Source organism: Sinocyclocheilus anshuiensis, unplaced genomic scaffold (genome assembly GCF_001515605.1).
Source record: "Sinocyclocheilus anshuiensis isolate Anshui unplaced genomic scaffold, SAMN03320099.WGS_v1.1 scaffold918, whole genome shotgun sequence".
NCBI classification, from domain to species: Eukaryota; Metazoa; Chordata; class Actinopteri; order Cypriniformes; family Cyprinidae; genus Sinocyclocheilus; species Sinocyclocheilus anshuiensis.
In genome coordinates this window covers 925876-938054 of record NW_015540946.1, presented here as the reverse complement: position 1 = coordinate 938054, position 12179 = coordinate 925876, and the positions used below count along the sequence as shown (strand labels likewise).

General features: G+C 36.8%; 1 protein-coding gene across 2 annotated transcripts in view; it reads right to left on the bottom strand.

Annotated features, from left to right (window-relative positions):
* The window catches only part of LOC107689788 (tetratricopeptide repeat protein 27-like), an 84572-nt gene that overhangs the window by 32271 nt on the left and 40122 nt on the right, over positions 1-12179 (bottom strand). For both annotated transcript variants that reach the window (XM_016487938.1, XM_016487939.1), the window contains one exon: positions 2484-2597. In XM_016487938.1, the coding sequence (XP_016343424.1) occupies positions 2484-2597 (114 nt within the window). The remainder of the gene's footprint in view (positions 1-2483; positions 2598-12179) is intronic.

The window sequence follows — 12179 nt, the reverse complement described above, 5'->3', positions numbered from 1 at the left end:
AAGTTATCATCATCTTGTAGAAAGAATATATGCGAACATCTTTTATATAGCTTCTTCAGGGCAGTACTGAAACAATTTTTATGATCTTATTTTTCAAATCGAAATCACTCTTATTAAAAAAGAGCTAAACACATTCCATATTTGGCTAAAGGGCATGCAAACGGTTGAGAAAAGAGAGGTATGTAAACTGTATGTGGATTTGAACTTCAACAAAGCGCTACCTGACTTTCTTCAACATTTTCCTCTCTCTCCCTCATCTTTTTAACGTTGTTAAAAGTGTTTGGTCCTTCTTCACTCATCTGAGAGTGTGCTGTCACTCTCTCGCCATTGTTCCGGGGTCCTGCTCAGCTGGGAATGAACTCGCCTGGAACCATGTTCCTCTAACTCTGTGATGGACAGGTGTTTGTGTGACTTGCTGTGATCTCCTGTCGGACTCAAACTTGCCCCTCAGGGTGGCCTCATAGAGTCAGCCTCCCCTAACGATCTGTCACATTGAGTTTTGGGATGTCAGAGAGCAGCTTAAACACTTAAAATTTAAAGGAAGGAAAAAAGCAGTCAAAAAAAAAAATAATTTAGAGAGCAATGTGTCACATCGAACTCTGCTCACTAATAACCTTCCATCAGTCATATGTTCATACAGAAAGTGTCTCTATAGGCTCTTAACTGATGATCAACTTCAGCGCTCATGGTCATGTCTATGGACATCACTTGAGCTCAAAAAGAGGGATGTCATCATCAGCCACAGCAAAAAGACAGTTTAACTACTGCAACACTTCTTTATCTGTGTTTTGTCAGCAGCAGACAGTGCTAATAATAATAACTGTAACAATAAGTAAAATAAAAACTACTAGTACTACTACAAATAATAATAATAATAATATAAATGGATTGAAATGTATAATTGTATAATTAATGTATAATTAATATAATTTGGTGTTTCCCACTAGAGTTGTTTATAATAATAATAATAATAATAATAATAATAATAATTTGTGTCTCTCGCTACAGTAGATTTAGGCAGACAGGCGTGTTTTCACTAGACTAGATTTTAATTTATGACCATTTAAGAAGCCCTGCCATTCAAATATGACTGATGACTCTATAAACTTAAACCATAACCTGAGCAGTAAATCCCTTTCAGAGCAGAACAGATGCTTCTGAACAGCTATATAATGTCTCTGAGTGGTAAGATGGATTTACACAGTGGACAGAATGTGTCACAGTCCTACAATGAACAAATTACAATAAATAAAAAAAAAATCCAATCTGGAACAATGGACAAATGAACCAGTTTCTTTGACAATGTGACAAGTCTTTCTGCTCCTCAGAAAGTCATTGGAAGCCGTACAATTTAATTTGATCAAGAGGACAAGAAGGGCCAGGCTGTCCCGTTTCCTCCAGAGCACAGGGCGACAAATCCCATTCTCCAATCCTCCCTAAAATCCCCCCCCACACACAAATGCAAAAGAATACACACCAAACATTTCAGCACTTCTTTGGTTTTACTGTTCTGGATTTTCCTCAGTAAAACATGGACACAAACGGTCATGACAAATGACAGAGGAAACGGGAAGCAGCCAAAGGGAAGCTAAAGCATCCTATTCCCTCGGGCTTATCTTTCCATTTCTCTTGCACACACACAAATGCAATAAAAACAACAGAAGGAAATCTGGGATCTCATTTCTCTGGGTGCTTTAAAATTGTGAAACTATTACACTGAAGCCAGTAAATGTATGAATCAGCATTCTGAATGAAGTGTCACTTCCTTACAGCTCATTAAAGAGAAGAAATGTACAGTCTGTGACTAAAACAATGACTACGGAGTCTCTGGCTCCTAGAATGAAACAAGAAGTGGTTTTTAAGTTTATTTCATGTTTTTAAAAGAAGTCTTCTATGTTCACCAAGACTGCATTTATTTGCATATTGTGTGAATATTGTGAAATATTACCACTATTAAAAACAACGGTTTTCTATTTTAATATGTTTTAAAATGTAAATTATTCCTGTGAAAACAGTTGTACTGCTTAATATTTTTGTGAAAACTGTGATACATTTTTTCCAGCATTTTTGATTAATAGAATGTTCAAACGAAATAGAAATGAATCTGAATATCTTCAGTAGCATTACAAATGTTATGGTCAATTTTGACCAGTGGAATGCATCCTTGGTAAATAAAAGTATTAATTTCTTTCACTCACCCCAAAACTTTGAACAGTAGTGTAGTTATTAAAAAAAGATTGGCTTGAAATAGTTGTTCAGAAGTGTTTTCATACATCTCATGTGCTATTAAAATCTATTGCAGTGGTTGACGATCCACCGGGAGATGCAACTGTAAGTCTATTAAAAGATCAGCTAGCATGTGGAATAGTTGCAGACTGTGGAATACACAGACTTTGTCCTTATTGTATTTGTATGTTTTATGAGAATATTTCTGGCAAAGAACACATTATGAGTGTGCATGTGGGTTCTGAACTGTGTCTTACCTGTGTTTGCATCATGGCACGCTCAACTCTCCGTGAGCTTCCTCTCTCCAGCTTAGTCCTCAGGCACAGTGATGTCACTTCCACTGCCCAGAACTTTGGCTGAGACAGCAAACACTGAGGAAGAAAAAGAGAGATGAAAATATCACTCAGGGTGACAAAGATTTTTCACACCCCCATTTTCATGCATATGAAATCATATGTGCAACTGTATTGTAAAGCAAGAAGAGAAATTCCTCTCACATTCTCAAACACAGTGACAGCAATCATACAAATACCACAACAATTTAAAAAAGTTATCTACAACGCATACCCCCGACAAACACACACCACTCCCTGCTTACAGAGACGTGAGCGTTCGCTGGCCTGTATCACATCAACAGAGCAGCAGGTAAGCAAGGGTTAGTGGACTCATCCTGTCTTAACTGGAGCAAGACTGACACGTCAATACTGAATTAAAATATATGAGGTGTCTGTTACAGCACAAGGATTTCAAGAACTCTAGAAACACATATCTGTGCATGTGAAAAGGCTTTTAAGTGGTAAATGCAAGGCTGTATATACTATTGAGCAAACCTTTGCATATTTACATTTATGCATTTGGCAGATGCTTTTAAAACAAAGTGACTTCCATTGTATTCAAAGTATCACATTTTTTTAATCAGATCTTTGCTAGCGCCATGCTGCTGTTTGACCTACAGGAATTAAACAATAGCTCAACTGTAAATCCAATTGTAGCTATTTTTTTTTATCAGTTCTTGCTTTTCCTAGGAATCGAACCTATGACCTTGTCATTGCTAGTGCCATAGTGCCTAGGGCGGGACAGATCACGATGCCGGCTCAACATCGTGATGTCTGTCAGCCATCGGCGATGGACGATGGCATCGTCTATCGGCCCAACCCTAATGGCCAATACCCAATTAGCAACAATAAATAAATAAAAATACTAAACAATGAATAAATAACTAATTAAATAATTAGTGTTTTTAAATATTAACTCTAAATGAGTGTTAGATCATGGAAAAGGTCATCTAAAATGTAAAAATAGATTGTGTACAATGATGGAGGGACCCAGGCCACATCTAGTTCAAATATGCGCTTGTACATCTTTATAAGATTAAAATAAATCAAAAGGTAAATCAGCAAGCAGTCATTTAGCAGATGATTTTATCCTAAGTGTCTTACAGTACACTTAATACAGATGCTGGCAACAACTGAAATGCCAAAAATATTCCTTATATTGATGAAACAAATGCTTAAAACTAGAAATGGAGGCTCTGAAATGTGAAGAGGAATTAGTGGCAGCAACAGTGATCAGATCATGGGATCACAGCGCCAACAATAAGAGAAAGACAATAGTAAGTCTACCCAGAGTACAGTAAGTCAATAAGAGACAATGAACCACAGTCAGACCCATGAGCAGTGAGCCAACTTGGGAGAGACAGAAGAAGAGAAAGGGAGAGGAAGGGTTGATCCTGGCCTTCTTGGACAGCAAGAAAGAGTATGAGTAATGGAGTATTTGTGGTCAATGAACACACACATATTGAAATAATGAGACATATACAGTGGTGTGAAAAAGAAATATTTAAGTATTTGGCTCTGTGATGAACATCATAGCAAATACACATGAATGAATGGCTGTTTAAATCATTTAAGCACGATTCAGAAACAAAGTAGATAGAGCAGCTGCTTTGTTTACAGGGTTTCATTTAAGTGAATTATTATTATTATTATTTCTGCAGTTTAGCGCCATCTGCTGTCAGAGTGAAAGTGCACTTTCATCCAGAGCGTCTCTCACATGTTCCACCATGTGCTTCTCGTCCGCGCTTATTTACATCAGAGTGCGCATGCATCTTTCACGCAGCATACAGCGGTGTTGTGCATTTTGACCAGTTGATGGGAAAAGTATTCTTAAAATGCATTCAAAATTCTGAATAACTTGTAATATATAATTATTCACGGTATTTAGAAGAGCCCACGATAACAACATCGTGCATATTCATTACCGTGATATATCACATTACCGAATACCGGCACAAGTCTAATATATCATGATTTCAAGCACTATATCTGGATATCAGGAAAGGGTAACAGCACTTCGGTCCCCTGACCTACAAAGGGGAAGAAAGGAAAGAGAAAAAAGCACCGGAGTGTTTACATGTGATTTATGAGGACTTCAAGCCTGACTCATCAAACTCTAGCTCTTAAACCCGACATACACTTCAAAGCCTTCCCATCTTGCTTTTTAACTTCAAAGATCAGATATGCTGTGAAACACTGCTCACCCTCATCCTCCCTGTTTTTACAGCCATTTAATATGTGTAAGACACAGAATTTACTACATTTTACTACAACAGCAACATTGTGTTTTTTTATATTCAAGTATTTAGAAAAAAGTCTGTTGAACAGCAACATGTTAGTATCTCTTCTCAAATATTAAAAACACCCCCCCCCCTTCTATATATACACATACAATATACAAATGTGCTCTTCCAATTTCAGTTGTTCGAATTCCGTTTTTAACTATGACAGTGACTATTTGAATTTAAACCATTTCGCATCAATAAAATTCTATAAACATTGATCCTCAAAAAAAATGTATCACACATAAAATACACAAATAAATAAATATCACTCTCTGGAAATGCAAAAAGAGCAGAAAAGTATTGTGACTTCATGGTGTATTTTAAACCATATTTATAGACAATGAAGCACAAACTCAATGAACTAAGAAGTCTGACATTTAAATGTGCTGCCAACATTGATGAATTTGTCTTACAAGACTGGCAAAATGGCAGCGGATTTATTTTAAGAGGAAAATGGTTGTGGGCGCTGCTGAGGAGTAATGTTTCTGTAAAAAACACGTCAGTCTTCTGTGGTCCATTTTCTCACTGTGTGTTAGCCTACTGTACGGTGGGGGTCTATATTTATCTGTGTGGAAACGTCTATATTTAAATTCACCCTTACTGTAACAGGCCTCACCCCAACTCTGTCTACAGACACAAGGGCTCCAGCAAGACTACACTGCAAGAGCGTGTCACCAGTTGAGCTGCCTACCCAGACAGTATGCAGAAAAGTTATGCTGCCTCATAAGACACTTGATCTATGGCATGTATCATCACAGACAAAGCAGCCTCGATGCATTGCATCTAGCTCAGCATTAAAAAAAAATGGCAGAAATTTAATATAGCATTGAAAAATATTGATAGAAAACAGACAAAATAAGTAACAATATGAAGTGTTTAATCAAAGGTCTGGCTATATGTGAGACTAAGCTTCTTGTGCTACATATGTAGAGCATCTCAACTCACTTTTCAGATAGGACGCCATATTAGAAGATATCTTCTAGACACTAGAAAGCAAAACGTTTAAGGTTTGGTACAGCATTTCTCAGTTTTGGACAATCCTTCAAAAAATAAACCTGGCTATGTCTCTGAAGCACTGATGAACAATGAATAACAGAGACACTTCGGATGTCTCCAAATGGGCTGAACGTTTCAGAAAACTGAACGGCTGAACGGAAAAGGCAGAAGCTGTTAGTGACATAAGCATTTTGGCAGTCCATCTTTTGGAAACTCAAGCTGATAGTGTGTGGATTTTTTTGTCTTTTTCCCAGCAAAACGTCCTGAGTTCTCTCTAAGTGTGTGCTATCTATCTTTCAGAGGAGCATAACCCAGGGTGCAAATCTGAGATCTGAACCTGATAACACAAGATCCCCGAGGGGGCGAAGAACGAACAGCGCCACACCAAGGTCAGACAGAATCCAAGACAAAACCCAAACTCACTCAGACCATAACTGCATTGGGATGCACAAAATTGAATACAATTACAGTAATACATAAAAAAAAAGCAGCTTCAAAAAAACAAACAGCCAAGAAGAGAGAAAAAGCCCTCAAATGTTGGTGCTCTGAAAAGGCAGTGGGCTTCCAGAAATAAGTCAACAGTCTCCATTTGGTTTTAAGATTAATATCAATCTAAAAAAAAACAGATTTTGTGTGTGATACCAGGACAAAGCCTTACAAAGTAGAGGAAGTAGAGACTGTTCTCAGCACAAGAGGATCTAGTACACAGTGGGTGACACATAGTCCTATGCTGTGAATACACACACACACAACGAGCAAGAAAAACAAATTCCCACCCCAAGAGGTCTCGCTGCTCACTGCAATGCCACGTTGACAAGATGATTATCACAAAGCTGCTTCCTTCCCTGGGGAAGAACCACCACCAAGAAACAACTTCAAGCTACTGACCCCTCCCTCTCCTTCCAGAATGGCACCTCTCCGCATGCTTCTGCCGCTCTGAAAATCCCGTGTTGCTATGGTAACAGTATCAGGGCTCGGAAATGGGAGGGAAGGCACTTTAATCACCAGACCAGCCCAAGACTGAGACGGTGTATGGTTAGTTACTTTGCAGGATATAACTATATTGGACTACTAAGCTTTAATGTCAAAATGAAACTGAAGTATCCATTTTCTTCTGTACTGTGATGTAAATCCAAGTAAAACTGACTGCCAAAAAAAGAAAAATGTAAGGCGGAGACTTTGTTCTATTGATCGGTTGTTGATTGGATATACTGTAGGCAGATCTGAATGAGCTTGCAGTCAAATAGTACGAAAGGGGTGGGTTTAAGGGAACAAAATGATTGGAGAAGTCTTACATATGCCACTAAAGAGAAATTGTTTGACTGGAAGATCAAGTTATGACATTTTGATTAAAATTCAAGTAAAAAAAAAAAAAAATCATTCACAAAATCATGTATTAAGACATCTGTAAAAACATGTATTAAGACCTCTCATTCATCGTGACTGGCTCAAAATACCCTTGATCATTCACCAATTTCACGTTTCACCAATCCCTATAACCTTTCTTGGCGAGGGATTTTGTTTTCAAAATTATAAATAAGATAAATAAGATGTATGCAAGAGTAAGGTGATTTTAATCCTTCAGGAAGTTTCCAGACCAGATGAAAGACACGGATTCTTTAGGAACTCTGCTTTCCATTTTTCATGACTTTATGCACCTGAACTCTGATATATGAAAATATAAATCAGTGGATGAAATCGATCCAGTTTTCCAAATTCAACCCAATCTTAACCAATAACTACTATAGCAAAAAAGATCAAAATTTGAAAGTATTTTTCATCTGATGAACTTAACCAAACTCTAGAGTATCATTTCAAGTTTAAAACCACTTTCAAACCAACCAAATGAACCAAACTCTTGGACACCCTTATTATAACAAAGTAAAAAAAAAAAGAATAGCCAGTCTTCCGGATACTAATGTATAAGACTAAAAAAAGAAGGATGACTCTGTGAGCGACTCAGAGCAGCTTGACATCACTAATAAAAGCACAGCTGGAATAATAAATGGGCTAAAGCCGCAGCAGGCTGCCTGTAGAGACACCCGTCCAAAGACAAGACACTGAACAGTAGATGTGAGAAGTAGCAGCATAGCTCTTCAGAGGTCTTTCCAAGAAAGAGAGACATCATGAGAGATGGAGGGAGAAGGAAATTTAAGAGCTGCCTAAATGAGGTGTTCAGTGGTTCGATTCTTTACCTTTATTACTTTAATTACACAAAGAAAGAGCAAAATGTCCTCATTTCTGGGAATAAAAAGACTTTAGGCTCTTTCTGTAGAAGATGAAGGCATGACCAACTCTAAAACGCTATTGTGAAATTCCCTGAACATCAGTCTTTGCTTCTTACCGGGGAATTAAAACAAAACCACCAGCAATATGAGGGCTGCGCACTGCTGAATTGGTGGAAGGCAAGACCAGACAGCAGGAGACTCAGAGTCTTAGATGTCATTGAACTGAGCAATAGAGGGAATATTAAATCATTTTGTGTTACAATTAACGTCACTAATGAATTTCTCTAGGGGCACAAAAGTACAATGATCACACAACCTGGTAAACATTGTGTTAAACTCCTTTTGCAACAAGTACGTTGAGTTTACATATGATTAAAAGTAGGGGCGTAACGGTTCAAATTACTCACGGTTCGGTTTGTATCACGGTTTTCGAGTCATGTTTCGGTACAATTTGGTATGTGCTATGTTTAGAGAGAAAAAAAGACTATACTGTTAAATAAAAATAAAGAAAATAAGAACAAATAATCTAACTACAAGCAACAGCACAAATAAATACAATAGAGCAAAGATACAAATAAAATAAACAGTGCTTTTCAGGTTTTTTAGGTAGATCCAGGGCCTGAATTTCATTTTGGAAAATGGGGGGGGATTAATTTGAGGGGGGAGTTAGGGTATTTATTTAGACATTTTTAAACTACAATCATCAAACCTAAATGTTTCGTCACCCAGTATTATTTGTGTTTTACAATTTATAATGTTGTTGATTCATATTTATATTGTGGGGAAGATTCTTATAAAGACCTTTGATTTTAAACTTACAAATTTACAGATGTATTTCCTTAAAAAAAAAGTATAGATGTCTGTCTGGAAAAAAAAAAAGTACATTTGGGATTCTGAAAAAAAACACATTGGTATTCTTAATCTCACCTAAACAGAAAAAAAAAATCTAAAATTAAATAAATAAATACACTTACTATTACATTTTCTAATTTTTTCTAAATATATAATATAAGATAACTATATTTATTTGGAAAATTAAAAATAAACTGAATTGATTTCTTAAAGTGAACTTACAAAAGATAATTTTGAGAACTCATACTATACCCAGTATAAATAGTATAAACAAGTACAAGTGGTTCCCACTGAGCCAGTAGTTCTTAGCCCACCAGAATGAAACCATCACTACAAAATCCTGCATCAGCGTCACTGTTGAGGTAGCACTTTGACGTAAGGCGGTCTACCAAACAGATGATGTAATGAGGATGAGGACTATCATCTGTTGAAAAGGATATCCTACCATTTCATCTTTAACCAACTGGCACGCTATGCTGCCAAAGCTTCTCTGTGAGCCTGTGTAAATAGCCCTTCACTGTCAGATCACTAATGTGTATCTGCACAATATCTATTATGAAAGACACTGAAAAAGAGAGAGTTACCATTAGCAGAGCTGCTACTGTAACACAATCTGGCTGCCACAAAGTATTTATACGTAGATTACTTTAATCTGTGAGGTGTGTGGGTAAGAAACCTCAAAAAGTGGGCTACAAATGCAATACAGAAGCGTTAAGGTTCTCTGAATAACAAAGTGTCAGACATGATCTCATAGCGTCAACATCTTTATCTTAAGTTCAAATGTCATTTAATTCTGAAGCAGGTGGCCCAAGCATGATGCCATGCACAGCCTGAAAGATGATTATTTTTTGCATTATATAATTTAAACCTGTCGATGACAGCTAAATAAAATACAGCTGTAACGCATCACCATGACTTCATGGGGAACCGATGCATCACTAGTTTTATGTTATACTGTTGAAAGAAAAAAAATTCAGTTTATTATCTGTGGCTACGTTATTGGTTCTGATGCAATACCTCGTCACTAGCAGATTTACAAATGGGGGACTGCTGGTACTTAAAAGCACAATTTCAAAAATGAATTTAGATTTTTAGAATTTATTTGATTTGTAAACTTAAAATGAAGTAAAATTTAAATAAACGGTAACTACAATAAGTGTCATTTCTAACTAGAAAATGAAGTTATGTCAAGACAAACGTTGAATGAAACTCTTGTCTGAAAGTTTCAAGTTCAAAAAGGTCTTGATTTAAGGTAATTTCCCAGAATGAAATTACCTGATGAATTTCTCTAACTGTAATTAAGCAAATTCTACTTCCATATTTTCCAATTCAAGTTCCGGTGTTTTGTAGCCAATTCAAATCCGAACAGAAAAGGAGCCAATTCTTCAATGTGATCCTGTCACTGAAACCACTTGAGTGCTGACCTCCAAACACATCTGAATTCACCTGTTCACAGCATCATTCACTGAAAATGCTGAGGACTTCTGACTGGTGAAACAGTTCCAAGATTCGATGTTGTTTAAAGAAGTTACCCTAAAGTCCTTTTGCGTCTGAATTAATCTATCATGTCACAATCACATCAGCTCATTTGTAAGACATGCACTCCGTTTTGACCTAAATGCAGTTTACTAAAGAGTCAAAGCATCCCTCTTGTCAGTGGTTGTATAATCTACCATGAAATTCTCAATTTTCAAAATTCGTTCTGGTGAACAATGTTGACAATAAAGCCCCATGACTAAAACTAAAGGTGGACAGCAGACGTCCTCTGAGGTTAACGTCCAATATCCAATGTTGGTGTCCCTGAGCTGATGATGAAAGCATGAATAACCAGCTTTGAAGGTGCACCAGTTTTGCTATGACTCAAGCACCTCAAGGTGTTTGAATATGGCAAGGGTCCCTAACAGTGAACAACAGCTCTAATTCAGCGAGACCGAAATCCCAGACACACCAAGTTCTATATGTGCACAAGCCTAGTGTTGGCAATAGAGTGGTGTGATATGTCTTTAGTCCAAGAACTACCCCTGAGCAAAAGAACAGAGTCAGGAAAGAGAAGGTCTTGGCTTGAAATAATTTATTGTGAGGTCTTGAATTCGCTGATCAGAGTTGAGTAGACATAAGAGGAAAGAAGTCCTACCCCCTATGGAACATGTTGACGGGTGAGCAATGAACCATGTAAAAGCCTTCAAAAGTGGACAGGACAACTCAGGTAAATGGGAAGGATGACATCCTTCTCTGTTTTCATTGCAGTTGGATGAAATGTGCGCCCCATTTATTTATTTTATTTTTTTTTTTGGGACATCTTTCAAGAGAAAACCTTAATGTTCCAAAGGAAATTTCAACAGTGAGAGTGCAAACTGAACAAAAATAATTATTTTCTTAACAAACGATGACTTAATCTTGTAATAAAGTTTGTAAAGACCTAATTCCACACATATTTATTTAGAGATATACATGAAAAGCAAGGACTCTGGTAAAGTCATTAGGCTCTTGTGGAACTATAGAAGATTTATGGCGAGATAAACGCCACGGCTATAAATGAACCCCAGCGGCCGACCCACTTTCAACCACAACGGTTCCCACTTTCCAAACAGATTTGAGAGCTCAAGTTCAGCCTGAAATGGCCAGTCCTTCCTGGAAACCATCTTGAAGCCAGTAAGCTGATTTGAGCCAGCACATGACTGCCATGATATCGTTCTGAATACAGCAGGTGCTTCAGACACATAAAACCTTTCAGTGAATGAAGAACCACATGAAGATCCCAAATGATCAACAAAACCAGAGACAGGCCTTTGGTTCAAATATTATTTTATCACCCTATAAACAGGAACCGAAAATGGCAGGTAACATTGTTGTGTTAGATATAAAGATCCAGTCCATCCAAACAAAATAACAGAAGCACTAAGAAATGGTTCAATCCTGGTACAAAAACCAGACTATACTTTGATCATTTACAATGTATTATTTCAATTATATTTAATATAATTTAAATGTAATACAGATCAAAATAAATATAAATCAATAAAATATAAATATAAATCAATAAACTGTCATAAAATGTAAATGATAAAAGTTATATTACATTAGTTATGCAAACAACAAACTGTAAATTAGACAAATAAGAATTAACAAAATATTAAATTCTGTACACAAGCAAACGTTCGCCCCCAAAAATGGCAATCCGGTCATTCATTTCTTTACTGGCAAGTGTGTGATACAGGTGCATCTCAATAAATTAGAATGTCGTGGAAAAGTTAATT